The following is a 14,429-nucleotide window of genomic DNA, read 5'->3' on the forward strand; positions in this document are numbered from 1 at the left end:
TGCAACGAGGATCAGTTTCATAAAAGGAACAACCCTATTTTTGCTACATTAATTATTGAACCAGATTTTCTAAACTATCTAGCTACTGAGGTACATCATCTGAAATCTCTACTTCCCCTTCAGCTAATTCACCCTTCTCCCCCCTCATTTCATCAGGGTCTTTAAGAAGCTTAGTCTTATCCTTTAGATTAAATTAATTTGAGCGTGCTTGCTAGAACCATTCACCTCTAGCCCGATTCCTATATTTTCTGCCGGTTCTGCTGTCAGTATCTTCCTCGGCCCTTGCTGTTTTTTTTCTAGCGTTCTCTTAGGTCTGGGTACTAGCCTCTGTTTTCTTAACTTCTAAGACATGTCCAACACCCCTTTGGATAAGGCTTGACCCGCTAACCCCTTTACCTTTAATTACCCATTTAGTGGCTATAAGTGGCCCATTAGTAACAGGCCCAAACTCCCCTCTCCCAAGCCCAATATTATATTTGGAACAACAACAACAAAACCAAGCCTTAAGTCCCACTAGGTAGGGTCAGCTACATGAATCCTTTTCCGCCAATTTATATTTGGAAGCAATTTTAAAAATTGGGCTGAGTAGGAAAGTTAGAAATCACGAGATTCTCCATCATTCCTTCCCAAATCATCTTTCCCCTCGCTGACACAACATTGATGACTTCTGCAAAAGAGCGCTTCTCTGACTGCCTCGAGCCTCCACTCTATTCCTTCGTTAACCTTTTGTGTCTTATTATGTTCAAGAAACCACAGTCTAAACGTCTAATCACTATCTCCTTGCTGTGATTAGATGAAATCTGCAGTAAAGCTTCGAAAAATTCCTCCAACCTTCACTATTCTTAGTCTTAGAAACACAAATAATGCTTCATTTTCCTCCTGCAATCCCCTTTTCTAATCAAAGGAATCTCCCTTGTCATTGGATCACAATTTGATCGAGGCCCACGCTCCTTCGCCTTTTAGGTATAAGCCTCCTTGCTTGAGCGTGTCTGCGCCTCAATCTCCTTTGCAAATCACCCTCAGTAACTTAACGATCCAAAGAAATTCCTCTTTCTTTAGAGTAGAATATGAGAGAATTTCCTCCCTAAATTCTCTAAAATCCAGAGGATTGAGGGCTTAAGAAAATTAGCATAAAAAGTCTTAAGTTCGACCTGAACGGAGTCCTCCCCAACCAAACAGCTTCTTACTAGACAAGCAGCTGGTCTCCCCCATTCTTTACTACAAACTACAATGAACCAAAGTTGCGAGAGCTAGAAAAATACTCTCGCCCAACACTCTGGAGACTCAGAATCATGAACAAGCGTTTTCCGACAGTCATAAAGTGGTAAATCGACTGCTCTCTTAAGGCCAAGGATGATTTGTCGTCGGGGTGTTCGAAGAACTACTGGTATGTTTTGTTGGAAGTTAGAAGGGTTTCGTAATAAAAGAAGGGAAAATAGAGCTCGATTAATGTTGGTTTAACAGTGCTAGGTTCCGCTTTCTTGAAAAGGGTATCAATAGAGGATGAGAAATAGTAGGGATCAAGAGGAGAGGTCAGGCCAGCCATGCTCACAAGGTCGAAGGAAGATGTCGGGAGAGCCTTCATACCGAGAAAGCAATCCGACCCTATTCTTTTTAATGAAAGCTCTAACTAATTTTATTTTAGCCATTTATATGTTTTTTTGTACAATAAATAAAATTTAACTAATTTATGAAATTTATTTATATTAACAAAATGTGTTTAATATGAACATTATATTATAGCTACTGCACCTTATGCACAATATACCTGTTATTGATGTATTTAATTTATAATATATTAGTTCTAAAACTTGCATTATGATTTTTATTAATCATTTCCAAAGTTCCATAAAAGAATTCCACACTTTATTACAAATTTCCATCATTTTTTTAAATAGAAATTGACATTGACATCAAAATCAAAATTTCCATCAAGATTTTTTCCTACTTTAAAGCTCAAAATCTTAATTGAAATCGAAATTTAAGACCTTGGTTAGGACACACTATTTTATCCTAAGATAATTAATGATATATTAATTTGGATGAAGTGATGAAAATGTTGATGGCATGCACACAGAAAATATGATGCACATCACTTTATCAACTTCTCCTAGCCACTATCAAATGTAAATCAACAAGCTACTGTTGCTTGAGTTCGGTTGTCATATAACTGCAAACCGAAGTGTCAAAAGAAAGGATAAAAGAACTAAAAATAGATCATAAATTATTAATATGTAAATTATTTTAAAATAAATTTGGAATATCTCTAGGATGAACTAGGTCAGGAGCTTTGATTGAAACTCTAGGACTTTTTCATAGGGTGATGAATGGTAGAAGAAGGAATTTTATCAAAGAACTTGAGGATGATTAAAGAGAGGCTATTAGGGATCTGCAAGTTATCACTGATTTTTATAGGAACCTATTTTCAGGGGAGGATGAGGGAAAAGTATGATTGAGGGGCTGGATTAGTGTTTATAAAGTAGTTTGGCTAGAGAGACCTTATGATGAAGACAATTAAGAGTTTGGTTTTTGAGATGGATAGAGAGAAGGCTCTTGGGTCGGATAGTTTTACCATGTCATTCTTTAAGGACTCTTGGGAAATTGAAGCCAGACCTTCTGAATTTTTATTTTTTTTTCAAATTATTTGAAAAAAGAGTAGTAGGAAGGAGAATGAACTCAGCACTTATTACCTTGGTGCCCAAAAACGGTTGTGCGGTTAAAGACAAGGACTTTATACCAATTAGCCTGGCACGAGTGTCTATAAGATTTTGACAAAGGTGTTCTCTAAGAGATAGGCTATAGTTCTAGAGGACACTTTCTCTTAGCTAGAGTGCTTTTATAGGTGGTGGACAGATCCTAGATGCTGCCCTGACAGCAAATGAGGCGGTTGAAAATTCTGTTCAAAGTAAAAAGGGAATTCTAGGGTTGAAATTGGATTTTGAGAATGCTTATGACAAAGTGACTGGAGTTTCTCGGAAGTCATGGCTAGAAAAGGTTTTGGCCCTGAGGTGGAGGAAATGGGTTAGAGGGTGATTATCTTTTGCAGTTTTTTCTGTCTTAGTAAATGGCAAGGCTAAGTCTTGGTTTCATGTGTCTAGAGGCCTAAGATGTGGAGGCCCTCTTTCTCCTTTTCTCTTAACTATTGTGGTGGATGCCTTGAGTAGAATGATTGAGAGAGGAGGTAATAGAGGCTTGGTGGAGGGGATAAAGGTAGTGTATGAGGATTGTATCGTTTTGAATCTTCAGTTTGTAGATGACACTATTCTCTTGCTCTCAAAAAACTGGGATTGCTTCCCTAATTTGTTGTTTATGTGTCCGGGTTGAAAACTAATTTCTATAAGAGTGGTTTTGTGGGTCTTGCCACTAATGTGGACCTTTTTTTCCAGGCTAGCTAGTTGTGCCATTTTGACTTGGCCAATTACTTATTTAGGTGTCCCCTAGGTGGTAACCCTAGTTCCTAATGCCGACTCTTTCTGGGACCCTGTTTTACAGAGAGTGGCTGGGAGATTGAATGGGTGGAGAAGGAGCATTCTTCACCTTAGGGGTTCATATTACTCTTATCCACACGTGTCTATCCTCTATCCCTTTCTATTATCTTTCTCTTTTTAGAGTTCCTATGAGATTGGCGAGGTGGCTTGAGAAATTAATGAGTGATTTCTTGTGGTTGAGTAAGGGGGAGGGTAGTAGAGATCATCTTGTAGGTTGGGAGACTCTGCAGGTTTAAAAGGAAGGGAGACTTGGGTCTTGGTAATTTGCTGTCTGAAAACATTTCTTTCGTAGGGAAATGTTAATGCGCTTTCCTTTAGAATCTAATTCTCTTTGGCATAAGGTAATTCATAGAAAATTTGGTCTACTACAAAACAGGTAGGATGCTAAAGTTAGGGTTAATATTACTTATTCGAGCCCTAGGAAGTTCGTCTCTCAGATTTATGATTATTTCCTTCCAAAATTCCAGTATATGGTGGGTAATGGGGAACAAATTCTTTTTTGGGAGGAGCATTGGGGGGGGGGGGGGGGGGGAGATGCCTTTGGCAATTACTTATCCTTGATTGTTTCAGTTATCTAATCTTCGTGATACCCCTATCTCAGCTTTTCTTCTTTCACAAAGGGATGCTTTTTCTTGGAACTTTGATTTTGCGAGAAACATCTTAATGAGAAGGAGATTAATGAGTTGGCTCTCTTAACCAGTTTGCTCAACTCTTTTCATGTTCATTTGGGGAGTGATAAAAGAGTGTAAGATCCTTTTGGGGATTTCTCTTGTAAATCTTTTTTCCCTTATTTGACTCATTACTTTAATGCACATCCTTTTGCTTTGTACTCTTTGATCTGGAAAGCTAAAGCTCCCTAGAGAATAAGAATAAAAGCTTTTATTTGGACTGCAATACTTGAAAGGATCAATCCAAATGATTTGCTTCATAAGAGAAGGCCTACTAAGACCTTGCTACCTGATGTTTGTGTCCTTTGCTTGAGGAGTGGAGAAACTTGCTTACATCAGTCTCTTCACAGCCCTTACACTTCGGAATAAATTATTTGGTATATTAACTGGGTTTGCTCCTTTTGAAGGGTTTTTGTACTATCATTTTTAGAAGTTTTGGAAAGGTAAAGGATAGAAAATCCTTGTCGTGATGCACTGTGATGGCTATTATTTGGTGTGTCTGGTTGGAGAGGAAAGCTAGAATTTTCAAAGGTGTGGCTACCAGTAACAACTTGCTTTGGAGTAGAGTGGTTTATCTTGCTTTGCTTTGGATGCCAGCTAATGGCCCTTTTTTTTTTCATCATGTTTCTTTGGAAGATCTGTGGTGGGATTAGTTGGCTCTCCTTCACTGAGCTGGATTTTGTGTTTCTGCTGTGCTCTTTTTTTAACTAGTTGCTTTTGATGTAAAGGGAGGATTTATTACTCTCCCTATTCTTTCTCTATTTTCTTATTTTCTCTTTTTCCTTTTCTGCTGTGCATTCTTCTCCCTAATAATAAATCTCGTTTGTCCAAAAAAAAAAATGGAACATTTGAAATCAAAATTTCACATGTAACCAAAGTCAACATACCAAAATGTTAGCGCCAATGCTAGTTCCAACAGCAAATAAAGGAGCCTGTGGGAATTCATTATGGAGATATCGAATGACTTCTCGTGCATCTTCTGTCCATCCAGCATTGTAAAAGCAATCAGACTGCTCAGATTATAATGAAAAATAACATGTCAAAAGACAAAACTAAACAGCATGGTAGAATTCATGCATCATATGTCAAGAATGACAAGTCAATGTTAAAGAAATGCTAATGGAAAAAAAAAACTTTTTTTACTGTCACATTTAAACCATTTTCCAATCTCAAATACAAGTATACAAATCATTATTTTATTTTGGAAATGTAACAAGCGGCCTCCATATATCAATTATTACTAAATGCCAATAAGCAGCATATGAACTAGGCCCAGCAGTGGAATAAAGGCAAGCTGTCATTACAATATTCTTTGTTTGCTATACTTTGGGCTTTGTCAACAGAAAAGAATGCAAAATTTTTCAGGATCAAACAACAGTTTCTTACTTGTGGTATAGAGTACCATTTTTTTTTGCTTCTCTTTGGGCTGTAGCTTTGTGGTTGTTCCAGGGTGTTGCTTTGACTGATTCACAAAGATATAGGAAAGCAGATATTTTGTAATTTTCATTTATTTGGTGAGGGACAGTTCGTGCTCCTATTTCTATATATATAGATATTTCCTTATCAAAAAACAAATAAAACAAGTGTATCACCTAAGCCACTGTGAACCAATGTTCAAGAAAAGCCACAAAATTATACATAGTTGAGAACAGCTACGATATTATCTCCTTTCATGTTTGTGCCTAAAAACATAGAGCTGCCCTTAAGATTATTCTAGGTAATCATTAGTTAATTCCTTGTAGATTGTTCTTTTTGACAAGAGAAAATATCAATTTTACGAGTGTACACAATTTTGAAGCTAGCAAAAAAATTTTGCCCACTAAAAATGAAAATGGTTCATTATCTATTATACAGTTTACACTGGTATCAAAACCTAGGAAGCATTGATACCAACATAAGACAAGGATACGACTATTGCTCCAACAACAAAAACACAGCTCAAGGGCATGGCTAATGGTGGCGACGGACATGTCTTATCAAGAAATTAAAATATATATAATATATAATATATATATATGTATATATATATATATATATATATATATGAATAGAGTGGCAAACGAATGATGGTTTTATTCTATTTTATTTTATTTTATTTCAAAGATGGTAGGGGGATCTAGGGGTTCGGAGGTCGAACGGTGCTCTACAAGGCTGGCACACACATGCACTAGTGCTTCAAATCCCAACCACTCAAATGTCAAAGAACCTCTTGACTCGTAGTCTTTCAACTTCTCCTTAATTGTTTTATGGGGTTTTATTAACATAATTAAAGAGTGCAACCAAACACCGCATTTCAGTGCAAGAAATGTCCTGTAGGTGTCCTAGTCGTGTAACAGAGTGTTGGAAAGTGTTTTAGCCATGTCCAAAAAATAATTAATCAATTAATTCTTGACATGTGTTGGATACGTGTCAAGAAGTGTCATGCATGTATGGTATCTGATAAGTGTCGAACAGTGACACTTTAAGCTTTCAAAAGTGTCCATGTTTCCTAGATCAAAACAAAAAAGAAGTTCCACTTTTGTTAGCGTCAATGAGGAAATTTTATTTCTTTTTCCCCAAGAAACCAAAAAAATAGCTCATAAAAAATTACTAAGAATATGGGGGTTAATAAAAGTAGAGGAAAATAATTAAAAAATATTTTACAAAATTACAAAAATGTATAGGAAAAAATCACCTTTAAATATGGAGGTTGTAGAAATCCCGAGTATATTGGAGTGATTTAGGGGGTATTTATGTAGAGGATTGTATATTATTGAGAGAGATTATTTTAGGAGATTGTTTCCATATTTAGAATACCCAATTGTATTATAAATATTGTGTATTGGCTTGTACAAAATTTATTCAAGAAATACAGAAAACCTATTCTCATTTCATGGTATCAGAGCTAGGGTTTCAAAATCCTAGTTAGTAATGGCCAAAGGAACCGTCAACAGCAGAGGGTCAAGCACCTCTGAAGCTCTCGACGGCGAGACTGAAGCCACCTCCACCATGGGTTCGAATGCGCTAGACAGCTTGTCCTTTCCACTCTTGGTGGAGAGATTGAACGAAAAAAATTTCCGTGAATGGGCTTAGTCAATCAAACTTGTGATTGACGGCAAAGGAAAGTTAGGCTACCTTACCAATGAGAGGAAGAAGCCTGCCTCAACTAACGCTGCAGCTCTGCAGAAGTGGAAGTCCGAGAACTCCATGGTGACTGCGTGGCTCGTAAACTCCATGAAGCCTTCAATTGGCAAGACCTATCTGTTCCTACCGACAGCGAAGGATGTCTGGGATGTTGTCCGAGAGACGTACTCAGATGTTGAAAGCTACTCCCAAATCTTTGAGATTAAGACTTAGCTATGGCAAATGCGGCAAGGAGGGAGAGACGTCATCGACTACTATATGAAGATGACGAATCTCTGGCAAGAACTCGACCTGAGCGTTGAGGAAGAATGGAAATGCCTTGGAGACAGTACTCGATACAAGAGAAGACTCGAGAATGAACGAATCTTTGAATTCTTGGCCGGACTCAACCGAGACTTGGATGAGGTACGAGGGAGGATTCTTGGCCGACATCCTCTGCCTTCGACTTGGGAAGTCTTCACGGAGGTGAGGCGGGAGGTGAGGCGAGAGGAGAGTCGTCGCAAGGTCATGTTGAAGGAGCCGATCGGAAATAATGGGCCTAAGATGTTTTCCCTAATTTCGAGAACTCCTGCAGGTACAAGTCAAAAGGCACAGAAAGGGCGACCTTGGTGTGAGCACTGCGGCAAGTCGGGCCACTCAAAAGATAATTGCTGGGAAATACATGGGAAGTCTGTAGATTGGAAGCCTAGACAGAATCAAAAAAATCGTGGCTACCAAGCTGCTATTGATAACCCAACTGAAAAACCACAAGGTGAGAAAAATAACAATTCGACTTCAAGTGTCGCATTTAGTCCAAAGCAGTGGGAGCAACTCTATAAAATGATCTCTACCATTCAAGCATCGGGTTAGTCTTCCACAAATATTCCTCTAGTTCTTTAGCCCACCGAGGTAATTTTTTTATAGCCTTAAATACCACCTCTTATTACAAATCACCATGGATAATTGATTCTAGTGCCTCCGATCATATGACTGATTCTTAGCATCCGTTCTCATCCTATTCACCTTGTGCTGGGAATTTGAAAGTTAAAATTGCATATGGATCACTCCCATCTATTGCAGGCAAAGGAAGTATTCGAATCTCTGATTCTATAATTCTAAAATCTGCCCTACATGTCCCTAGGTTGTCTTGCAATTTGTTATCCATTAGCCAGTTGCAAAAGATTCCAAATGCTCTGCTAAATTCGTTTCCTCTCACTATGTTTTCCAGGACCTATCATCGGGGAAGACAATTGGTAGTACTAAGGCGTGTGAGGGACACTACTACTTTGAGGAGGCAAATATGAGTGAACAATGTAAAACTGCTATTTGTGATTCTGCATCTGTTTCTAGGGATAGTGAAATTTTGTTATGGCATTCTAGGATTGGTCATCCAAATTTTCAATATTTAAGACGTTTATTTCCTTCCATTTGTTCAAATAAAATGTCTTCTGAATTTCAGTGTGAGATTTGTGAACTTGCAAAACACCAACGTAATTCCTTTCCAAAATCCACATACAAACCATCAGACCTTTTACTATGATTCACAGTGATTTATGGAGGCCCTCAAGCTCTCTTAATTCCACTCACACGAAATGGTTTGTTACTTTTATTGATGATCATACTCGTATTTGTTGGGTTTACTTGTTGAAAGATAAAACTAAAGTCTATTCTATTTTTGTCAGTTTCCACTTCATGATTCAAATACAATTCCAAACTCACATTCAAATTTTACGTATTGATAATTGTATAGAGTATTTCAATAATATATCGGGAAATTATCTTCAAGAAAATGGATCATTCATCAAAGTTCTTGTGTGGATACCCCTCAACAAAATGGGCTTGCTGAACGCAAAAATAGGCATATTCTTGAAGGAGCTTGGGCATTGATGTTCACTACAAATATGATAAAATATTTTTGGGGCAATGCCATTTTAATAGCTACATATCTCATTAATAGAAAGCCTAGTCGGATTCTTTCTTTTGCCACTCCTCTCCAAAAATTCCAAGAATGTTTTCCCAACTCTCAGCTCAACTCCAATCTCTCCCTGAAAATTTTTGGGTGTCCTGCATTTGTACATGTTCATGCTCACAACAAGGATAAATTGGAACCTCGTGCCATTAAGTGCGTTTTTATTGGTTACTCTCCTACTTAGAAAGCCTACAAATGTCATGATCCTGTCACAAAAAAAATTGTTTGTTAGCCTTGATGTCATGTTCTTTGAAACCACTCCTTACTTCCTAAAGCCCTTTCTTCAAGGGGAGAGTTGGAGTGAAGATCTTCTTTGTTGATAAATCTGTGCCATATATCTCAATTGATGAATCTGTGCCATATACTGAGTCTGTCATTGCATCATTTCCTGACCTGTCATGTACAAAAGACCACTTAAACTCAGGCGGAGATGCAGAAAAAACAAAATAAGGAAATACTTGTTTACTCAAGAAAGCCAAAAACAAAGAACAGGGAGAATCTCATACCTGAGGCACCAAGAGAGTTGGAACCGGTGATAGCTCCAAGCAACCATGAGTCCACGCCCAATCCCGATCAGGTAATAGATGGCCATGAGCTTCCTTTTGATAAGTCTGCACCCGATGACATCAATTTACCCATTGCAGTCAGAAAACACACCAGGTCATGTACTCTATATCCCTGGTCAAAATACATGGTGCTTTTACTTCTAACCTTGACAGGATAAAATTCCATTGAATATCCAGGAAGCCTTGGAGGTTCCTGAATGGAGGGAAGTTGTCATGGAGGAAATGTGGGTATTGACTCTATGAGTCATATCTCGTTTTGATATTAACAAATCTCTTTGTATCTTATGTGTGCCTTGAGCTTTTGTATAGGATTAAACTCAACACGTATGGATGATAAAGATACAGGTGTTGCCATAAGGAACCAAATACTCACATCACAAGATGGCTATTGAAGGACAAAAGGGAATGTAAACCATTTTTCTTTATTGTAATTGCAATTCAAATTCTTGGGTCAGTAATAATTTTGGTCTATAATAATCGCATCCCATGCATGATAGGTATTTATGCTCAAATGACCATAGACTGACAATTAGGACCCAAAACCTTTCGTACAAAATGCTATAAACTTTTTTCACACATTGTTGAAAAAGTTCAAGGACAAATAAAGGGCAAAATTGGAAAATTACTTGCCTCGGTCGACCGACCCTTGACCGCTTAAAACACAATGGTCGACCGACCCCTCTGGCTGCCCCAAAGTCAACTTGTTGACCACGGCACGGTCGACCGTCCCAAATTTGAACTAAGCCTCCACATTCAACCGTCCAATGTTCCATTTTCCTCAGCCAACCAAGTCTTTCAGTTCAAAATAGTCATGGTTGACCGAACCCACGAAGGGTTCCAGTTCGCCCTCTGTTGGGTCAACCGTGCGTTACCGAAATATTCAAAACTTTGGCTTGGATGGTCGACCGGTGAACCCCTTGGCCGACCGAAACTCTCGGGTTGCCGAATTTTAACTGCACTAATTGGGGTTAACTTTTTAATTAAACTTTCTCAAAATACCGGCTGTGTCCCCAACGGTTATATTTTTTTGGAGAACTTATAAATACTCCTTCATTTGTCCAGATTAATAGTAGATTAGCATTTGATTAGCAAAAAATTCTCTCTGAATTTTTATGCTCTCTATTGCTCAAACACTTCCAATTTTCAAGTGCCATGCATATCTTATACTGTACTTTAGATGTTGACATTTTCAGAGAAATCATGGCATGTCAAAGTGCCAAAGAGATATGGGAGGCACTTGAAAAGCGATATGGAGAGACTACTCCAAAGGTATCATGCTCAAACGTTCAAGGAGAAAATCGGTGTTTTATTCTTTAACCAACGAAAAGGTAAATTTCTCTCCTTCTACTTCATTGAATATTTCATGCAATGATTCATGTAATAATTCTTGTGATACATTAGATACTGAATCATGTGATAACTCTGGTAGTGAAAGCATGCCTATTTATGAGGAATTGCAAGTTGAATATATTAGAACTCATAAGTTTCTTGTTAAAATTAACAAACAATATATGTCGTTAAAAGACAAGAATGAGGCTTTATTGAAAGATCTAGAATCTAAAATTCTTGTTGTAAAAGAAAAGGATTTGAAAATCATAAGATTAGATAACAAGAATGCAATGTTGGAAAAAGAGCTAAAAGATTTAAGATCCAAAGTTTCTATTGAAAATGAAAAGGATCTTCAAATATCTGCACTAGAGTATAAAGCAAACATGATGACCAAAGAATTCGTAAAACTACAAGGTGTTTGCAAGGGTTTAAAGGATCTAAAAACTAAAGGCCTAGAAAGAAAAATAGAAGATCAGACTAAGATCATCTAAAAATTCATTAGAGGCCAAGAAAATTTTGAAAAGCGGCTCACAAAAGATGACCTTAGACAAGGAAGGTATAGGTTATAATGGAATTGAAAATAGGAAAAGAAAGAACCTATACGTGGGGTACTTTGTAAGAAAATCTAAACATTATGCTAGTACCTCCTCTAGTGCATATGCTCACACCACCGGCATCGTGTGTACAAAGAAGGGACATATAAAATTTGATTGCCCATTCAAAAGAAAAGGTGTGAAACAAAAGCAAGTGTGGAATGTCAAAATAACACCAAATCCTAACCCACCGGGATTTCAAGAGAAATGTGTACCAAAATTGGTCTAATCAATCACACCTTAGGTCACTGGATTAATAAACCCTTTGTCGGCTTTAAACAGTTTAATTGTTGTTTATCGAAGGGATCTTTATTGGAGAGCGTGAAAAATTGAAAGCTGTTAATTACTAGGGAAGATTTAAAGATGAGTTGGCTATAAGATGAAAAATGAGAAAAACGGGAAAAACCAAGTCAAAGTCAACATATTTGACTTGGCTCGGTCGACTGGTCATATATGCTTTAATTGGGTACGGTCAACTGTAACGTTGACCTTGACTTACCCTCGGTTGACCGTCATGTTTATACTCAAAGTCATCAACCGACCGAACTTGCTTCGGTCTATTACTAGCCAACCAAACCCCAGACAGAACCTCACTCGGCCGACCGTTTACATCTAGAACAAATTCTACCGATCGACCGACTCATGGAAATTGAAAAGTCACTTTAGGTTCAGCCGACCAACCCTTGTCACGGTTGACCAACTAGACTCAGAAGGCACTGTACTTAAAACTCCTCAGTCGGACTGAGGCCTCTCTTAGTCAACCGAACCACGCACAGTATATATATTTCACTGCGCACGATCCATTCATTTTCATGGCCTTTCTAAGATAAAACTTCCATTTTTTCCTCTATTACAAGATTTCCTCATACACCCATAGTCTTAAATTTCCACGAAATTGTCGAAATTTCTGTCGAAATTGTCGAAATTTCTGTTGAAATTTCCGATTTCCGTCACCCTCGAAATCGAAATGGCATTCGATTTCTGTCTTGCATAATTTCCGTCTAAATCTCAATGAATCATCCGAAATTTATCGAAATCTCGAAATTTTAGTGAAACTTGCCGAAATTTTAACTATACAATAAAATTTCCTTGAAATTCAAATGAGAAATTTAGGAGTGAAGTGAAATTCTATCTTTATTTCTTTTATTTATTTTTTCGGAACAAAAGATTATTACAAGTGCTTTTGAAATTATATGAAAAAGTAAACTTATAGTAACATTTTATTTAACCATTCATGTCTAAATTATCATTATTGTATAATAAATAATATTTAAATGATTTATGAATTTCATTTGTATTAACTGAATATGTTTAATGTATATTATCTTAAATATATTTGATACACATACTATTTTACAACTTTTACACCTCATACAAAACATAGATGTATTTAATTTGTAATATACTAGTCCTAAAACTTATATTATTATGTTTGTTAACCATTTCTAAAGCTTCACAAAGAATTTCATGCTTTATTACAGAATTGCGTTACTTTTTCAAATCGAAATCGAAATTGAATCGAAATCGAAATTTCCGTCGAAATTTCTGTACTTTTGGAGCTTCGAAATTTGAGTCGAAATCGAAATTTAAGACCTTGCATACACCCACATTCACACCTACCAAAAGGCATCTGTACAATCCATTTTCCACTATAGCAAGGCCCAATGAACGCATAAATGCTCAAGAAATCGATATTGTGGATGATAACTGGTTCAATTCAGAGGGTGCAAGGACGAGATATGCAAGGGACTTCCGTCCCAAGGAAATGATTCTAGGTAAAATCCTTGACCTTACTTTTATGGAGGAACATTTCAGGAACGTTTTAGATATGTTTAGGTACTAGGGATGGTACTCATTCATGTCCTACCAACCCAGAGGGCATTATCCCACTTTTGTCAGATTATTTTATGCAAATCTAGGTCATGATGACGACGAGTATTACTCCAGAGTTCTGGAAACAGACCTTAGATTCAATGCTAATTACCTGGCCGAGACCCTTAACATTGAGCGGGGGAATTTTGAATGCCCTGATCTAGGGGCAACATGGATAAATGAGCAGGAATTTTCAGTTGAAAGATTTACAACTCTTGCAATGACAGTCCTTGTAGCAAATCTCAATCATACTCCAGACTATAGGACCTTCAATCTTGAAGCAAAAATAGTCCATCATTTGATAACATACGATATCTTTGCCTAAGGCTAGGTCTAGAGCTCATGTATCCTTTCTGGACTATTTCGTAATGTGGTGTCTCTTCACTAGAAAGAAATTGGACTTGCCTAGGTTAATTATCAAATGGATGTTCTCAAGGTCCATAGGTCACAGAATTATCATGCCATACAGGGGAATAATGAATAAAGTTTTTATGAGAATGGGAGTCATTAGATCTAATTTTGCTATGCTTAAGAGGAGAAGGAACTCAGATATGTTCTCCTACACCACCCTGAGACTTATGGGATATGAACTTGCTGGGAACATGTGGTTGCCCACAGCGAGTAGGAGACAGGGAGATCAGCATGAGGTTCCACAGGAGCAACCACCACAGCCTCCACAGCCATCCAATGCTGAAATGATGGCTGTCATGACAGGTCTTACTACATCCTTTACTGAATTTAGGGAGTCCCAATTCCAGTTCACACAGTCCATGTAGAGAGATCTAAGCGAGATGGCTTCGTCATCTAATGCTCAATATACAGCTCTTCAGAATGAATTCAGA

The 14,429-nt window shown here is 37.5% G+C and overlaps 1 protein-coding gene across 2 annotated transcripts in view; it reads right to left on the reverse strand.

Moving 5' to 3' along the window:
• Positions 1–14,429, reverse strand: part of LOC131161514 (embryogenesis-associated protein EMB8) — a 62,814-nt gene that overhangs the window by 23,596 nt on the left and 24,789 nt on the right. For both annotated transcript variants that reach the window (XM_058117330.1, XM_058117329.1), the window contains exon 6: positions 5,044–5,166. In XM_058117330.1, the coding sequence (XP_057973313.1) occupies positions 5,044–5,166 (123 nt within the window). The remainder of the gene's footprint in view (positions 1–5,043; positions 5,167–14,429) is intronic.

Source organism: Malania oleifera, chromosome 8 (genome assembly GCF_029873635.1).
Source record: "Malania oleifera isolate guangnan ecotype guangnan chromosome 8, ASM2987363v1, whole genome shotgun sequence".
Lineage (NCBI taxonomy): Eukaryota > Viridiplantae > Streptophyta > Magnoliopsida > Santalales > Ximeniaceae > Malania > Malania oleifera.